This window comes from Talpa occidentalis, unplaced genomic scaffold (genome assembly GCF_014898055.3).
Source record: "Talpa occidentalis isolate TD23 unplaced genomic scaffold, MPIMG_talOcc4v2.1 talOcc4.15, whole genome shotgun sequence".
Lineage (NCBI taxonomy): Eukaryota > Metazoa > Chordata > Mammalia > Eulipotyphla > Talpidae > Talpa > Talpa occidentalis.
Window position 1 is genome coordinate 21,249,260 of NW_023601543.1, and position 19,282 is coordinate 21,268,541.

At 46.8% G+C, this 19,282-nt stretch overlaps 1 protein-coding gene across 3 annotated transcripts in view; it reads right to left on the reverse strand.

Moving 5' to 3' along the window:
* The window catches only part of LONRF3 (LON peptidase N-terminal domain and ring finger 3), a 38,786-nt gene that overhangs the window by 9,066 nt on the left and 10,438 nt on the right, over positions 1-19,282 (reverse strand). For 2 of the 3 annotated variants that reach the window (XM_037512028.2, XM_037512029.2), the window contains exons 4-10: positions 16,545-16,806; positions 15,719-15,809; positions 6,046-6,160; positions 3,768-3,889; positions 2,646-2,804; positions 1,581-1,743; positions 470-619 (exon numbers count right to left, since the gene is read on the reverse strand). In XM_037512028.2, the coding sequence (XP_037367925.1) occupies positions 470-619; positions 1,581-1,743; positions 2,646-2,804; positions 3,768-3,889; positions 6,046-6,160; positions 15,719-15,809; positions 16,545-16,806 (1,062 nt within the window). Of the gene's footprint in view, positions 1-469; positions 620-1,580; positions 1,744-2,645; positions 2,805-3,767; positions 3,890-6,045; positions 6,161-15,718; positions 15,810-16,544; positions 16,807-18,835; positions 18,992-19,282 lie in introns of all 3 variants that reach the window. The other variant, XM_037512030.2, reaches the window with a different exon arrangement.

The window sequence follows — 19,282 nt, forward strand, 5'->3', positions numbered from 1 at the left end:
AGTCTTGGCAATTGGGCTGTCATAAAGTAGCCGATCCTGTCCCTAGCTCCTGCAGCAATGGGGGAGAAGTTTATAAAGCTCCCTGGCCATGGTAACCTTTAGCCTCACTCCCAAAACACCTTTCTCTCAGCCTGGCCTCTGCGTACATCTTGTCACCCTAACAGCTCACCGGGACCTGAGTCTGGTCTCCTGCTGAAGCTTCTTCTGTTGTTGGGGCCCGTGTTCCCGTTCTCTCCATCTGACTTCTCTCTCAAGACCTCAGATCCATGCTCCTGCTTTTAGTCTGATTCTGACTTGGGGTCCTTTAGTTCTTAACCATGGGCTCCACTACCCAGCCAAACAACAGCAAATTGGATCCATCTTCCTCTCCATGCTTGCTTTGCTGGAGGCCATCATGCACTCATTGACTCACAAACCCTAGGCCCTCATCTGGCGGGGAAACTGCTTCCCAAGAGACAATTGTATATACCTGGGGATCCGCATCTTTCTCCGGCATTGGACCAAAGTGATTGAGTATCCGATTCTTCAGAGATGACTTCAGCGAATGAAACCACGATGACGCTTGCTCATAGACACAGTTATGTAATCCCATGAGCTCAGCGCGATCCTCTCCTTGGACCTGAAAGCATCAGAGTGGGAGTGAAGCATTCTGTAGCTTCTCCATCACTCCAAGAGCTGCTTTTCACACCTGATTCTCTTTGAGCATCCACCCCACCTCCCTATGGGAAGGCTCACCCAGCCGGCTCTCTCCCGAGTGCTATGTGAAAGGCTCCTCAGCCAGATGATGGCCTGTGTGTAAACAATGCTGAGGGTGGAGGAAGGGTCAGCTGGGCAAATGAGCTGAAGCAGCAAGCCAGATAGAAAAGCAGAGATTCAGAGTGGCCTTCGTGAGGGCGTGCTGTTAAACTAGGTTAGGCCCTCTCCTTTCCTGTTTTTCACATTTGCTTTTCCACTGCTCACCCAGATGGGAGACAGGAAATGTCTGTGTCTCCAAGAGTAACTCTATCTTCCAAGTCAAATACATGTATTTGTTGATCAAATATTTATTAATCTTGTTCTATGTAGTGATCAGAAAATACAAAAAGCATGGGATTATTTACCTCCTCTTCTAGCCCAGAAAACCAGGGATTAACTGGACATGGCATCTTTCTGCCTCATGGGACAATGGATTATTGGGAAGGGCTCTCTGCCAGGTGGCACATTGAAAAATACAATGTGCATTTGAATCTACAATTGTCTCAAAAGAAAAAGGTTTAAATAGGAAAAAGTTGATAAATAAAATATACATATGAACACCCTGCTCCAGATCTATTCTTTGGAATCCCTTGCAGAGACCTATCTCCGAGGTCTCTCCGAGGCTAAGGGGTCCCCAGGATGGTCTGGCTGAGCGTTTCTTACACATGAATACAACCTAGCAAGCAAGCCAGCACAGGCAGGCAGCGGGCACCGTACTGCCATTCTACCATGGAATCCAGCACTGTTCCATGTTGCTGCAGCAATTTGGTGAGAAATTCCAGAGCCCCCAACAGTGCTAAGAAACGCTTTTGCAGCCATGTTTGTGTGGCACTGGGCACCCTCACCTTTTGGTCCTCAATGTATTCAATGTCGGCTGTATTGTAACCATCCCGCTGGCTCTGGTGGAGCACCTTGAAGCGCCTCTTGCCTATGCTGTCAACCACTGAGCGGCCATCAGCAAAGAACTGAACATTTCTGATCTCTAGGATGCAGCCATATTCTGCAAACCTGTTTATCGAGAAAGTAAATTCTTGATGAATTGTTGCCTGAGCCTGGACCCTAGCCACTTCTGTTACCCATGCTGTGCCTTGAGGGACATCTGCCTATTTGCCTGTTCCAGGACTTACAGTGGTGACTACCTAGCAGGTGGCACCCGTGTGGAGACTACTTAATACGCTAGGATAACTGCTACCACTGAGTGAGCACGGACTGTGTGCTAGACTATGCTCGGTGCTTTATGGACACTCACCAATTCGCCCGAAAACCCAGAGGTAGGTGCCACTGTTACACCCACTTTATAGACAAGGAAACTGAGTCACAGAAAGGTGAAATAATTTGCCCAACTCTGGGGCCAGAACCTGAAACCAGGCAGTTTAACTGTAGGGCCTGGATTCCTATAAAACACATTTTATAGGGCCTCCCTGGTGGCGCAGGTGGTTGAGCGCTGGGTTGCAGAGCTGCCCGCAGCCTCTGCAGGGCCCGTTCGATCCCCAGCCACCGGCCACATGGCGCGCAGACCTCTCCTGCCACCCACTGCTTCCCTCAGCAGTGTATTTTGTCAGTCTGCCTGTTCTGCTCCCCGTTCTGTCTCTGGTGAATCCTCTCACCCCCGACGCCTCTGGCCTATACCCCAGTTCTTGTATAAATAAATAAAAATCTTAAAACACATTTTATAGCACACACCACCCATTTAACAAAAGATGAACCCTGCGGTTCCTTTAGATAGGCAGCCTCTCACATGGTAAGGGAGGGCCGGAGGAACCCTGATCTTTACAAATTCTGTGGTTACAGTGGTTACAAGCCAGCTAAACCTTGGGAGCTGTGCCTCCCCATCTCCTGGGGGCTCTCCAGAGCGAAACAAACCCGCTTCTCAACCCAACCCCCCTTTCCTCACGTAGCTCCTCACTCACCCTTTGACGGGATCTCCAAGGCACATGCCAAACTGTCTTGTGCCTGTCTCAATGCACCTACGAATCATCAGACGGTAACAAGGCTCAAAGATGTGCAGCGGGCAAGGAACGGTGGGGTAGGCCATGGTACACACGAAAATGGGCACGTTCTTATTTAAGCTGTCGGGAAGAGCAAGCGGCATGCATATCAAGTCAGGCAGAGCACGGGAAGGTGAGCCCCACCTCGCCAGGGAGTTCCCCCGCAGGAAGGCAAGGAGACATCAAGTTTTGACGGTCGATAAAAAAACACTGAAATGCCACTGATGCTATGGGCTGGTCCTGTGAGCTGGTGCGGAGATTACTCTAAGGGCTAAGAGGTCAAAGTGGACGTGGCACATATTCCAATGCGGCTAAAGTAGCCCTCCAGCGCCTGCACACTGGTGAAAGCTAGAACACAGGTTTGGGGAGATGGGAGGGCAGCCATCTGAGAGACAGAATTTAGGGCACTGCCTCTAAGTGAGCTGTGATTCTAGCCAGGCAGAGAGCTGGGAGCCTCACTTCCATCTCCACGGCACCCCTACCCCTCTCACAACCCCTGTGCCTGGCAAGGGAAGCAGAGCAGGCAGCGGCCTTACTGTTTCCAGGGTTAGGTGTTTACAATGAACTGGCTCATTTGATCTTCATAACAAGACCATTAGGTAAGAACTATTATGAACCCCAAGCTACATATGAGGAAACTAAGGCCCGCAGAGGTTCAGTGACTTGCCTAGGGTCATGAAGTAGACTCATTTAGTGGGAGAAGTGGGACTTAGGCTGATACTAAAATTCTTAACCTTATAGTACCTCCTTCTGTATTTGAAAACAGTCTTCTGGACACTGTGCATTCTCCTAATTAAGCCACTCTGTTTACTCCTGCCAAGACGTAACCTGGTCAGTGGTTTGGCTCATGCATCTTCAGAGGTGGGCTGGAGACCGTCAAACAACTGACTCTGGAGGTAAAAGCCCTGTTGTATCTGTACATTTCCAGGGTCAATATGAAGCTAGCAGCACCAGCACCGGACAGGGAGTTAGGAAAATATGTTCCCATGGAGCTCTACGAGCTGACATGAGTGAAAGTGAAAAGAGAGCCAGTCATACACATACTTGGACAGCTCTTCCAGTTCTTCTTCATAAAGCCTCCTTCGTTCCTTCAGTTCTTCTGGGAGGAATTTAGCTATTAGCTCTTCCATGATTACATTTTTGCTGTATTTTCTTGATGCCAAGCACTATATGGGGAAGAAGGCAATTCGAGAGTACATAGTAGAGGAACATGAAGCATTTCTGGTGCAATTGGCAGAAGAGACAAATAATCCACATATTGGAGTAATCCAGACCCATACAGTGGCAGCTGATACTACATTCGTGCATGTAGTCTCCATGTGTTAGTTTAAGTTTTTAAAAGACACATGTGATTGCTTTTATAATTAGAAAAAAAAATAACAAGAGAGAAAGACTGCATGGAAATTTAAAAAACTTTATCACTTTCCTAAAGCACTGAAATTAAGATCATGTTCTTGTTTAAAAGGCGGAGGGATCCTTTCATTTCCTTTTTCTGATCACGGTCTTTATAAGCTCACAGAATGGTCGCCCTTTGGAACAGGCTACAAGTCATGGGTTAGAGGTTCAAGAAACTACAGAGCAATTTTCAATCACTGATCCTTTCCTGTTCTGCCCACCTCTCCTTCCCAAATGCTTGGTTTCTGGATATTGAAAATCTAAATATGTTTTTCATCTCTTGTTTTGGTTAAAAAAAAAAAAAGAGCCAAATACTAATGGTTTTGCTATTTGCTTCTTTAATATGCCATCTAGGCAACACTGAGATGCTATAACCCATGATTTCAGCAACGAATGCTCGGCCGTCACTATTACTCTCCTCCCAAACACCCCTACCCCATGTGTCCTCAGTGAGCTGTAAGCAGGGGGTAGTTAACCATGTGAACCAGACAATAAGAGTTAAAACATCTGCAGAGCACTGCTCGCTATGGAAACTACCGCTACAGACCCAGCAGGGGGTGCTCCTGAGTCTAAAACTGCGGGTTTGAGATAATTTTTCCTTTGCCAGTATGGGCTGTGCCTGTCTATTCTGCAGTGAACATGACTGGAATACGAGATTTCTTTCTCTGGAGAATGGTGTGTGAGTCTGTGTGTGTCTATAGAGATCGATGACAATATCTTTTAGCCCCTGAGTCCGGGATCCCACATCATCTGCGTCCAGGAAGCATCATCAGTCACAGTCACCCCTGGCTACAGGAGAATCAAATGCTTTGCCTAGTGCAGCTTTTCCGGGAAAAAGCAGTGACTCAGGAGGTAGCCAGTCCAAGAAGGAGGTGACTCCTCTGCTGATGCTAAAACAGAAAACCGGGAAAAGCACACACTAACATGTTAACAGTGATTTTCTGCAGGTGCTGAGCACGTATGCAGATACGTTTCTTCTTCCTGCCTATCTGAATGTTGCAGTGAAATCACAGCACACATGTACTATTTAAGTATAAGGCCCATGGGCTTCTCACCTACAATCAGGCCAGCAAATCGTATCCCTTGACCTAGGCAAGAGAGGACACAAACCTTCCTCCCAATCCAATACATGCCCTCAGGGTTACCCTCGATGCTTAGTTCACTCCATTTTCTTAAATGATGGAAAAGCTCAACCTGTGACTTCTCTGGATCTACATTCACCTAGAGATAGCCCAGTCTCCAACCTCTCCTCAGGGATGGTGGGGGTCAGGAACATTAAGACTGATGGTAAATGTGGCACACACGTCCCTGAGTGGGGGGAATAACATGGCTTTCGGAGGCTTCTTGGGTTATAAGAAAGTCATCAGGACCCCTTGAAAAACAAAGGTGGCAGTTTGTGTGATTCATTTCAGAGAACCTGGAAGCCCTAGAGCTTTGCAAATAGCCAATTATCTGTTGACATGTACAGTGGCTCCTGCCGGGTGGGCCAAGGACCACACTGAAGGTCTGTGAGGTTTTCCTGGGGACCTAGGAGTGGTTTCCTCAAACCACAGAATAAACATTGATGATCAGGGGCCATCAGGGTCCTCTAGTCCAAGTACAGAGAAGACAAAAGGTTCACCCAAGATTACAGGGAATCGGGTGTCACGATGGGGTTGGACGCACGATCCATGTTTAACATCAATTTAATACTTTTGTTTCCCACACAAGTTAATTTCACTAGCAACAGTTCATAAAAAGCTAGTCACCTCATTTTCCCGAAGGATTTTGTGGAGAAGGGAGGGGTAGCTATGCGACAGAAGCACACAGATGGTCTGAGGGGGTATTTTGCCCCAGCATACTGCAGTGGCTTGGCATCCAATCGGACACTGTTTTAGTACCCACCTCCAGATAAGCAAATCCAACCAAGAAGGAAATACTGTTTTACCTGTGAAAGGCCATCTTTGCACAGTGGACACTTGGCATTGTGATCCAGGCATCTTTCAAGGCATTTTAAGCAAAATGTGTGCCCACAAGGTGTTGTGACTGGCTCATAGAATAATCTGAAATGTAGGAATCAAAATGGAAGAAAACTGCAATAAGACCAAAAAATAAAAGAAAGAGCTACTCAATGTTAAGATTTTATAGTGTTATTTGGAAAAATCTGTGTGTGGGAGGGGAGGTTCTTTTTACACACACACACACACACACACACACACACACACACACACACACACAAAACCCTGACCATAAAGCATCTGCCTTTTACTTTCTGAGCTGGATTTAAAATAATGCATTCATTAAAGTTGAGGACACAGTTAGATCATTTTGTAATCATCAGTTCTAGTCAGCCTCTTCTAGAGCATTCAGAATCCCCCCACCCTGTCACATTCCAGAAAAATGGAGATGAATTCCCAGAGTGTCTGAACAGATTACATCCTGACATATTTAGCCAACCTGTTCACCTGGGTATATGTAAACACACAGCTAGAGAAACAAGCACACAGAAACATATATATATATATATATATATATATATATATATATATATATATATATATATATGTATACACACACACACAGTCACACTTAACCATTTAAGTATTTTACGTCACATTACAATGGAAAAAGACAGCCTATTCGCTAACCTTAATTCCATTTTTCACCTAAGCAATGTTTACTGCCTGAAGGATTTTGGGATTACATCTGTGATAAATATATTTCTGCCTTTTACATGGATGCATCATTTTTCTAGGCAGTAGAGAGTAATATTATAATATGGTTACAGGCAGACAGATGCACATACATATACATATATACATATATATGTATGCACACATGTACTTCAATGAGATCCTGTATTGATTGCTTTGCAGGAGCTAGATATTTTCAAAGCAATCTGGGAATCTTTTTAAAAGATATTATTCTGTACATTCAGAGATTCAAGGATTTTTTTTGCTTAAAAGAAAGGCTCACCTGCAGCAGGATCATTGGGTGGGGACAGCTGAAGATGAGGTTCAGAAACCGGGCTTGCATTCACCCAGAAGACGGAAAGAAGAGAAGGAGGCTGACCAGCCTATTTTGATCTCACAAGAGTGTTCAGTTGAGAGGAAGGAGCTGCCTGCTGCACAGCACCCTCGTGTGGCCAGGAGGTGCACCAGCAGCCTGGCCCACAAGCAGCGCTGAGCACAATCAACATGTCAGAGCTGAAAAGTACTTGAGAACAATATGAACCCACCTCCCAGAATGCAAGTGAGGTCCAGAGGGCATGAAGGCACTTGTCTACATGCACACAGCCAACTACTGGCAGATGAAAATCTATCCAACTTGCACTTCCATGAGGTGCCTCAACCATTGCTCTGTGTGAGAACCCCTTGGGAGCATTTGCTTTCAACAGCTTTATTGGGGTACACTGATAGACAATAAACTGCACATACTTCAAATGTACAATTTGATATGACTGACATATGTACACACACACCTATAAAGCCATCTCCACAGCCAAGAGAATGAACACGCCCACAACCCCCAACCCTGTCCTCATGCCCCGTGTATGTCCTCCCCTCTGCTCCTCCCTGTACCACCATCACCTGAGGAGTTTTTTAAAACTACTGGGGCCTGGGACTGCATGTGCAGATGCAGGTCAGTTGGTCTAAGCTAAGGACTAGGTATCGGGAGTTTTGAAAGTTCCTCAGGTGGTTTTATTCTTATTATTTATATAAAAAAAATCAGGTTTATTGGAAGAAAGGAAAGTAGAAGACACTTTCACAGACACAAGCAGGCATAAAGAGCTCCTCACAGGGTTTCAATGTGTCCCCAGGGGTGAGAATCACTGCATGACACAGCCCGACTGATCTCTGCACAGGCAGTGTTGGTCTCTAAACTGAATTACAGAGTCGCCAGTGGAGCCTTAAAAGCACACACATGGCAAAGCCCACCCCTCTCCCCCAATCAAGTGTTCAATTCAGCAGGTCAAGGGCAGGGGTGGAGATTTGCTACTTTTAACAAGACAGCAAAGATCTGGAGTAGGAGAGAGGTTTTATATAGATGTACTTCTTTCTACTTTTTGACTTTTATAATGCTGTTTTAAACTAATTTGTTTAATACCATTAAAACATTTTAGCTTTTATATTGGCCAAAAATCAAAATACATTTAAAAATATCCTTTATTACAGAGATCCTCAGCAGTGTACTAAGGCAAGGAAAAGAATATAAAGTGTGAGGATTAGAAATGAAAAAAAAATCACCATTATTCACAAACGGCACAATGGTAAACTTAGAACATCTAAAAGAATCTACAGAATTATTATTAGAGTTTATGAGAATTGATAGAATTAGCAGGGATGCTGGACAAATACACACACACACAATTGTAATTCTATATACCAGCAACAAACATTAGAAAATACATGGTAACAAAGATGACATTTCCCACTGTTTTTGCAAATCAAATACCCAGGAATAAATCTAACAAAAGTTGTGCAAGACCTCGATTGTAAAAACTATAAAACTATAAACACCTCATCGAAAGAAAGTAAAGAAGACTTAAATAAGTACCATTAAAAAAAAAAAACTTGGCAAGTTTAAGTCTAAACTTTGTAAGGCAAGGCAAAGGGCCAAGAAGAGCCACAGTAAGACCTGCTCCACCAGATGTCAGAACTCATTTTGAAGCTGTAGTGACTAAAAGAGTGGAGGACTAGCACGAGGATGGACAGACCTGGGGAACAGAATGGAAAGTCCAGAAATAGACCCAGACACAGATGCTTGGTCCAGGACAGATACAGCACTTCAAAGCAGAGGTTGGGGGGGGGGTGTTTCAAAACACAAATAGCACCTCAGCCCCTGCTATCTGGGATACTCGGCTATGCATCGGGGGAAAGGAAGACCATTTCTTGCACCATATAAAGAAAGCAATTCCATGTGAGCTTTAAAAATAAACATGAAAGACCAACAGTAAAGGTTTCAGAATGTAAAACAGGAGAATATGATTATGACTTCAAGGTAAAAAAAATTCTCTTAAGTAAGGTACACCAAAAAACCACTAAGTGAGTAATAAGATCAATAATTTTCATAGCATTAAAATGAAGAGCTTGGGGATCGCCCCAGTGGTGCAGCGGTTGAGCGCTGGGCTGCGAAGCTGCCCGCAGCCTCTGCAGCACCGGTTCGATCCCCAGCCGCTGGCGAGGGTCCCACATGGCATGCAGACCTCTCCTGCTGCCCTCGCTGCTCCCCTCAGCAGTGTACTTCGTCAGTCTGCCTGTTCTGCTTCCCGGCTCTGGCTCTGGTGAATTCTCTCACCCTCCCGCGCTTCTGACCCAGTGCTTGTATAAATAAATAAATAAATAAATAAATAAATAAATAAATAAATAAATAAATCTTTTTTTAAAAAAATGAAGAACTGGCTGCTCTGTGCAACATGATGAAAGATGTCTGTGCTCCAGAGAACTGCATCTAATACTTGTTTGGGGACCTTTGGGATCTAGAATCCAACCTCAAGAATTGGAAGTAAAAGTAACAGCAATGCAGCTGTGTAATAAAGGATTATTCTCTTTCTTCCCCTGGGATTGGAAGGTTATACTTGCTAAAACCCTCCATTTTCAAGAAGGGTTAAACTATCAGGTGTTTTGTGGATTACCACACCCCACTTTACTCTGTTTCACCACAAACCCTGGCGTGTTCATTAATATTTTCAGAAAGTTTGTTTTGTGTTTTGCTGCAAGTTGGTTTATAGTTGAAAAGTATAAATAAAGGAAATATCCATTTTGCAATAAAAAGGATTTAGGACTTGTAACTACATCAAAAGATGCCACTGAGAGAGCAAGAAGTCATGCCACAGGGTGGGAAAAGGTATCTGCAGCATGTATGACTGACAAAAGATTGGTTTCTAGAACATATATAGAATTCCTACAAGTCAGTGAGGAAAAGAGAGATAACTCAATAGAAAATGGGCTAAAACCGGGCCTCCCCTGGTGGCGCAGGTGGTTGAGTGTAGCACTGTGAAGCTGTTCGCAGCCTCTGCAGTGCCGGTTCGATACCGGCTGGCTGGCGAGGGTCCCACATGGTGGGGCGGACCTCTCCTGTCTCGCCCGCTGCTCCCTTCAACAGTGTATTTTGTATTTCATCAGTCTGCCTGTTCTGTTCCCCGCTCTGTCTCTGGTGAGTCCTCTCACCCTCCCGCACATCTGGCCTGTACCCCGGGTTCTTATATAAATAAATGAATAAATCGGAAAGGAAGGGAGGGAGGGGAGGGGAGGGAGGGAGGGAGGGAGGGAGGGAGGGAGGGAGGAAGGAAGGAAGGAAGGAAGGAAGGAAGGAAGGAAGAAGAAGTCTTCATAGCAGGGTTCTGCATCATAGCCCCAAACTGGAAACAGCCCCCAAGTACCCACCTGTAATAGAATTCACAGTCGGAGGCAGAGTTATAGAATGGGACCTCACCTTCATGCAGTAACATGGACAACTCAATACTGACAAGGAGAAGCCAGAGCAAAAGAATACTTGCTGGGTAATTCAATGGGTAGAAGTTTTGAAAAATAAGCAAAACTCCATTTTCATAGCCAAATTATGGAAACAACCTCAGCACCCAAATACACACAAATGTACCAGGAAGCTGTGGCGTGACACGTAATGGGATACTATTCAGTATTAAAACAAAGACTTGCCCTTTGTGGCAAAATGGATGGAGGGGATTCAGCTGAGTGCAGCAAGCCAGAAGGAGAAAGGCAAATACTGGATGGTGCTACTCATGTGGAGTAGAGAGACAGCAAACAAGGGTGGAGATAAAGTCAAACTAACAACAAATCCTAGAAAGCTGATTATAGAACTGGAACTACCAGAGGAGGCATGAGAACAAAGTGGCAAAGGAGCACAAGGGGCTGTGGGGCTGGACTGCGGGTGTTTTGGTGAGGGGTGTGGTACAGTAACAGTGCTTAGGAGGGGTGAAGACCCATTACCTCTAAAACACAAAAATGATGTAAACCAATGTTAATAAAGAGTTAAATAAATACAACTTTTTAAAATTTAGAAAAACGAAATCATAACATTTAGAGAAGCACACAGGCTACTAAAATTATTTTTTAAAACAGTCATGTAATGGCCTCCCTGGTGGCACAAGGGGTTAAGCACCGCACTATAAAGCAATCCACAGCCTCTGCAGCACAAGTTCGATCCCTGGCCAGGGAGGTGACCCACATGGCACAGCAGACCTCTCCTGACTCGCCCGCTGCTCCCTCAGCAGTGTATTTCAGTCGTCTGCCTGTTCTGCTTCCTACTCTGTCTCTGGTGAATCCTCTCACCCTCCCCCCCCCCATCTCTGACCTATACCCCAGCTCTTATATGCATAAATAAATAAATCTTAAAAATTTTTTTAAAAAATCATGTAATGTCGTAAGGCACAACCTGGTGTCGAGTGCGAACCCTGCTCTATGGCTATACAGGAAAGTTGTGAAGGAAATAAATCCTCAGCATTCTCACCACAAGGACAAAATGTTTTTCTGTATGCTGATCTTTTCTGTTGTCATCATTGCACAATACATGTAAATCAAACCATTAAAAAAGAGAGAAAGAAGGAAAAAAAGGAGAGGAGGAGGGAGGAGGGGAGGGAAGTAAAGAGGGAGGGAGGGAAGTTAAGAGGGAGAGGGGGAGGGAAGAGGGGGGAGGAAAGGAGGGGGAGGGAGGGGGAGGAAGGGAGGGAGGAATATAAAAGGAACAAGTCAATTTTTAAAAACAAAGACTAGATCAAACTCAAGATAATGATTTGGTGGGGGCAGATGGAGATTTGTAAGCGGTCTATGGGGGCTTCTGGGGCTTGGGCAATGTTTTATTTCTTGAACTGAGAGGGACTGTTGCCTGTGTATCATCCTTATAATATTTTAAGAGAACACATTTATATATATTTTTTAAAGATTTATTTATTTATTTATTTATACAAGAACCAGGGTACAGGCCAGATGTGCGGGAGGGTGAGAGGACTCACCAGAGACAGAGTGGGGAGCAGAACAGGCAGACTGACGAAATACACTGCTGAGGGGAGCAGCGGGCTCAACAGGAGAGGTCTGCCGCGCCATGTGGGACCCTCGCCGGCTGGCAAGGATGGAACCAGCGCTGCAGAGGCTGTGGACAGCTTCACAGCGCTGCGCTCAATCACCTGCGCCACCAGGGGAGGCCCGAACACATTTATATTTTATGTACTTGCCCACTCATGTATTTTTCACAATTTAAAATGTTTTTCAAAAGTGTGATCTGCAGGCTGATTTGGGAACTACTGCTGTGATCGAACTGTGAGAGCAGCAAACCAGAATAGCTCAAGTCCTCAGTAATTTCAGTCCGATGAATCGAAATGCTTTTTATACACAATTTGGTGACGCTAATGATGATGATGGACGAATCTGTATCTGCAAAACAATTTTTCCTGAGAATTTAAAAATTGGGCTTATTGTTCGTTTAAGAATGGAATCCACGTAAAATAGCACTGATAGAGCTGGCTAATTGCAAGAAATACTGACATTTAATGAGCAGATCAATGAAACAAGACACAAAAGAACACAGCAACTCTTAGCAAAAGCTAAGATTAAAATGCCCCTGGTCTGAATAGTCACGACCATGAATGCTGCCTAGGATGCTGCTATAATGAGTGCTTTGAAATAACTCAAGGTTTCACTGCTTTGACTAGATCACCTTTCGATTCTCTTCTGTATTCAGGGCTACTCTGCTGTGCCATGAGGGCTGACTGAGTAAAGTGGGAACAGGTAGCACATCGTTCTCTTGGGTGTACACAATACTGTTTTTTTTTTGACATAAATTAACTTTATTAACAGGTTGCAGTTATGATTAGCTCCATTTAACTACCGAGAAAATGAAGATGCAGATAGGTTAAGATGCCCAAGGTCACGCAAGCCTGGGATGTGACGTCACCTCTGATCTCCAAGCCCATTTTCCTTCTCTCCTGTATGACACAGTCAAGACTCTATCTACATCGAGAACAGACCTCATCCGTCTATGTATATATTCTCTCTCTCTCTCGCTCTCTCCCCCCCACACACACCCTTCACTCCCTCCCTGTCTTTCTCCATCCTCTCCTATGAGAAAGTAGAGAACTCAGACAGACAGACAGACAGATAGACCGACAGACAGGTAGATACACAGATACATAGACAGAACAAGCTAGAAATAGATACATACTTGAACTCTCTTCCCTTTTATTTTACCACTTTAGGTAATGATTTCAGAAAACACTTCAGGGAGGCATTTATAAATCAGAGCAGGACCAGATTTCCTCACAAGAAACTGTTTTACATTGTCACAGGGATGGACTAAACAATAGTAATAATAAATGCTTTCAGTTAGATGTCAGCCGGGATAAAACGTTTCGCTTATCTGGAAGTAGCTATCTTTTCCCACCAGTTACATCCTTGCATTGTGTTCTTTCGCTGCTATCCACTGCGAGCAAAGAGGGAAGGAGAAGGAGAAAGGGAGGTGGAAGGGAGGCAGGGAAAGAGAGAGGTGGACAGAACGAGCTGACTCCCTAACACCCAGCTAACCTGAATACTTAAAACTCAGATAAATATAAAGCTTTTCCTTTTTTTTTTCTTTATAGAGGCATGTTTTATTTATTTATTTTTTTAAATTTATTTATTTGTCTGTTTGTTTTTATACAAGCACTGGGTACAGACAGAAGCGCGGGAGGGTGAGAGAATTCACCATAGCCAGAGCGGGGAGCAGAGCAGGCAGAAGGACTGAAGTACACTGCTGAGGGGAGCAGCGGGCGGCAGGAGAGGTCTGTGCGCCATGTGGGACCCTCCTCTGGTGGCCGGGGAGCAGCCGGGTATCGAACCGGTGCCGCAGAGGCTGCGGGCAGCTTCGCAACCCAGTGCTCAACCGCTGCGCCACCGGGGAGGCCCCAAGCTTTTCCTTTCAATTGGCAAAGAGGTCAGCGGACCGTGAGGTAACTGGTTCAAATTATCAAACTTTCTTGCTCCACATCTCAAGATATCCCTGTCACCCCAAAAGTACTCCTCTTCAGCAGAGGTGGTCCCATGGCTAGAGAATGTGCAGCAGCAGGAGTTTCTGTCACTGAAGACAGAGGGGAGAGCTCTGAGCTGCAGGGAGGCGTCCGGGTGCAGCGGGGGCACTCGGGGATGGCCAAGTCCCTCACGCATACGCTGCAGTTACTGTCCCACTTGTTACTTCCACCTTTTCCCCTGAAGAATTTATAAGCAGCTTCTGCCTTTCTCTCTAGCCTCAGAATCCATCAGTTCACACTAACTTGCATGCTACGGGACTAGATTTTCTAGAAACTTGCATGGGAGGTACAAGTGTCCAGTTTCATGCCTGGCATTGTTTGAATGTCTTTCACCCTAACCCTCTTCCATGAAGACACACGGAGGTCGTAATAAAACTTCCTAATAATCCTAATAATAAGAAAGAGCAGAAAAGTACTAGAGGGGTCCAAACAGGAACTTTTTTCAAGACAGCAAGAAATCCAGGTAAAGCAGGCCTAAGAAATAGTCTCTGTCCTAGACACAAGCCCTGCCCAGGCTCTTAAAGCTGAAACCCTTGCTCAGAGGCATGCGGGCTCCCCTTGCAACAGTCTTCTTCTCACCCTGCAGCGGCCATGGGTGCCGCAGTGCTGACGGGCCCGCAGCCAGGCGGAGACCGGGTTTTGTTTTGAGGCATGACTTAGAACAGGAGGACGGGAGAGGAGGAGGATGGCTTTCATACAGGCGTCAGCCTCGAAAGGGGTCTTAACCTCTTGATGTTTATTTCCCGGACCAGATTTCTCACCTTTCTCTGAAACCCTCCGTTGAGATCACGGACAAGCAAAACGGAAGGAGAAAGGAGAGGAAAGGGAGCAAAAGAGCCTTGACCTGGGGATTCTCGGCCCTTCGGGAAAGCGGGACATCATGAGTGTGTGTGTGATTCCGCGTCCCCTGCACGCGGGCAGGAGTGCTGACGAGGATGAGCGCGCCAAAAACCCGTGCTTTCCGAGCCCACGGAATCAAGTCTGTCGAAGCGTGGTGTCTGGAAGGCCAGAGCTCACACTGCGGCCTCAGAGCCACCAGGGTGTTACCTGAAGAGCCCATTTCTCTGAGTGGAAGCAGAGAACCCTCATCTCCCACTTTGGGTCTGACGTGACCCAGCCGCCATTTTGTTTTGGGGGAAAGAAGAGGATGGTGATGGAGAACCGGCTGGAGAGCCAGCCCACCCTAGCCCGCTCCGCCAAAGCAGAACATGGAGGACGTGCTTCACTACCAAGTCTGCCCGAGCTGACGAGCAAATCTGACAACTCTAATCTTTTTTTGAGAGAGAAAAAGGGAAAGTAGAAGTTCAGGTAACACCTGCCTTACTCATTTTTATTCAGATAACAAGGAAAGTCATCGCAGATGTAAACCTATGTGATTGGCATGGAAGACCTATGCGCTTGTAGAGGGTAAGAAAAAATCTGAGGCGCCCCTGTTGGTTGGGTCCCCTGTGTGGTGAGCCAAAAGATTTTTTGATATCTCCTGGGGCTACCATCTTTTGTGAAAATATTTCAGCTCCCTTACCAAACAGAAACTCACTAGTAGAAGGTCCAGATACCCAGAAGCACAGCCCTCGGCTGGTCAGCCATAGCATCTATCACCTACCTCATACACAGGGAGCATTCAAGGTCAGAGGCGTCGAAAGATGTGAGTGGAACAGGGAGGGCAGGTTTGGCCTCCTGACCAGCGGGAGGATCTGTGATTCAGAAAGCAGTTAGTCAGAGCCCGAACCACCTTGACTTCCTGGTAGCATGCAATGAACCAGACTATTCTTTTTGGTTGCCACTCTCACCGCGTCCCAGAATTGATTTCATGGCCACCTGACCAATGACAATAGGATAGCCTGAAGCGGGCTCTGGTAGGTTCCTAGCACAAGGCAGGGAATGTCCAGGAGCCTTCATCCAACTGCAACAGGCACCTCGCTCCCCAGCAATCTGCTGCTGCTGCTTCACAGCCCGTGCCAGACCTTCAAAGCTGATGTTGAATCCTGGCACTGCCAACCTCTCTTGGAAAGATTGCAAGCTCCAGATGCTGCGTCTCGGATGCCTACCTATGGAGCATAACTGGGGATGAGCAGAGGGAGGCCTGATCACAATTCCTTGCTTTTACATTCCTGGCATGGGGGTGGGGTAGGCAGTGGTTGGCCTGGAAGGAAGGGATGCCATCGAGGGCCTCCAATAACACTGTCTGATATTCTCTTGATCTTATGCCTTGGCTTTCCACTATGATTATGGAACACTGGCAGGCTGCTAGGACCTGGGAACTGTGCAGGCTCTCACAGAAACCTTGCAGAAAGCCACACAGCAAAGTGGCAGAGCTGGGTGGTCCCCCCAGAGCCCAAGAAGCCCTCCTGTGGAGGCTGAGTAACTGGCACATGGTGTTGCGCCCAGGCATCTCCTCCAAGCCCTTTCCCCCTGGGTAGAGTTGGTACCTTGCTTAGAGACTTTATGAGGCACCTCTGGGTCTTGGGGTTCAATTTGACAATGTTTCCTTTTCTTTTCCTGGCATTTGCCAGTCTTGATGGAGGCAGTTTCTTGACAGGCAGTGTCCCGCTTCTCTTCCTCTTCTTCTCGGTCTTTCCTATTGCCTTCTTGCCCATCCACCTTTCCTTTAGCTGGGTTCACCAGGGAGTTGCAGTCTCCCCTGGCTGCTGCCTCCTCCTGACCAGAACAATGTGGGAGTGCCAGGTTTTCCTGGAGAAAACAAGAACCTAACATCAGCATCTATGTGGGACCAATATTATCCTTTGATATTCTTTACCCGCAAGGGACAAAGAGAAAATGGCAGGGCCCTGCTGGTGCAGCAGACACGCCGCTTAACTGGGGAGCAGACATAGCAGCAGGTGTGACAAAGGAGTGCCCACCCATGCGCAGGTAAGGAAGTTCCCTATACAAAAACAGGAAGCATGGAGGGGAGAGACACCTGGGGCACTGGCGAAGGGGAGAGACGAGGGCACCAGCCCCCTCTCCAATCCCGATCATTCCCCAGCTACCATTTCTGGGAAACCAAGGCAAGCAGCGAGGGTACATGGTGTGCTTCCTCTCTCTTTCACCGCCCGTCCAGGCCATCCATACTCCCCGGACCCTTCCCCCTCCCCCCCACCCCGCCCTGCCCACACCAGCTCCGTCAGGACTTTTGCCAAGGCGTCGGCACAGCTTCATCCCTAGGCCGGTGGATTTCCCTAGTATTCTAACCAGTTCCTTCTATAAGACAAACTACTCCTTTGCTAGACTGGACATGAAAAGTCCGAAAGAGAAAAACCCATGTGGCATAACAGTCACTCATGTCCCTAGCCTGGTACAGGATTTTTGTCCGGGAAAGGGATATTTGAATATTGATCTGCAATTCCAGCGCGTGGTAAGGTTGGTGTTTATGCAGATTCTCCCTGGAGAACCCCGCTCTCCTCAAAATCCATTCCTCCTCAGGTTAAGATGCCCATGTTGTTGTCGCCCTCTAACCTCAACCTTCCCCCCAAAGTTGGTAGACATGAAAAATGGGTGGTGTACAGTTAGGACGAAACAATGAAGTGAGGAGAAAAAGGGTCTTCTGAGTTTCGATCCTGGGGAGCTTTTTTCAACACCACAGCATGAAGTGTCCTCAAGTTTCCTTGAGCCCTAGGTGTTGTGCGCACCGGAGTACCCTGCTTTGCAAAGCCACGTTTGGGCAGACACCCAGTCCCTGTTCCCCAGCTGGCTTACCCTGGAAAGCCAGGGGTGCCATTTTTCTTCATTTTAGATTGAGCTGCCACAAGAAGTCATCGCAGGCACTTTGATTCAGCATTAATGCGCTCAGTCATGCGATCCTGAACTCCAACAATTACTGAAATGCACTAGGGGTTCTCTGATTTCAGGAGATACTCGAAGTTCTGCCCTGTGTATTTGAATCGGGCACACCTGCATTTTCGTCCTTCACTAGGGCAGGGAAGAAGCTGGGAAAATCTAAGCTTTCCAACTGTAGAGAATCCAAGTAGCCACCGAGATCGCAGGGCTGGCACACAGGTGGAGAATATAGGGAAAATAGAGGGAGGACAGCTGCCAGAAGAGGCCTGGGCAAGGAGGGGGGTGTTCAGGGAGAAACTCTACCTTCAGGGGTACACTCTGAGCCCCAGCCTCGCTCCCTCTGCAGGGAAAGCCAGGGCCTGGGGCCATCTCTCTGTGATTCTGTTCCATGGTTTGCAAAGAAAAAAACAAATACCTCTCTTCCTCCCAGGAACTTCAACTTAATGTTTCCTCAATCACTTCCCTCCTCTCGGCTACAAATGTGTACAGGAAGTCTACTCCTGTGTATGACACAGCACAGGGAGATAAAATAACTCCATTTGGGGAGTAGATGGAGTTGTCTGCATCCAAGGGTCTCGGGTGGCACTCAAAGCCCAGCAGCTTGAGCAAACAAGCCAGGAAAGAAGGGGCTGATAACCGCCCCCACCACCACCACCACTAACTGACTGGCTGCAGGGGAAGTGGGCCAGTCCCTTTCTGGTCTGGTCAAACCCCTCTCAGCTGAACCTGACCAAGAACTGAAAAATAAAGGCAATAAATCACAAACCCTGGGACCATGCCCAAAATCTAGTTTTATCTTTGAGAAATAACCTTCTAGCAAAGGACACATTCTCTGGAGCTCCATCTCTTATAAAGCGAAGGAGAGGTAGGGACTCACGCCCCATGTTTGCCCACAAAACAGCCAAACAAAGTGTCACGAAGAGCTGGGTGAGTTGAGTTTTACCTGTGACAACTCTGGTAGATTATGGCTGGTGCCTTCAGTAGCCATTGACTCTACGTGTTCCTTTAATCTAGGGTGAGGTGCCAACAGCTTCAGGATATCGGGAGAATGTTCCTGAGACTCCCCCAGGACTGATGGTGAAAAGAAACTAAGGAGAAGCTGTGACATAAAACAGAAGACTTCACTACTTCAGTTTCTACAGGTGCTGGGGCGAAGGGGAAGGGGCAGGAGGGCAGGGTTTGTGGCGCGGGGAACTCTGAGGAGGAAGGCTTGGATTACAAGCCCCAGCCGCCAGAGCAGAGGGCCTTGCTACCCCTGCATGAGACTCAAGGGCGGGGGGAGGGCAGGGAGCTCACAAAAACACTGTCCCTAGTTCCCACTCCTGGGTCCCCCAGATCAGCGGTGTGGCCCAGGAATCTGGATTTTGAAAAGGCACTGCAGATGCTTCCA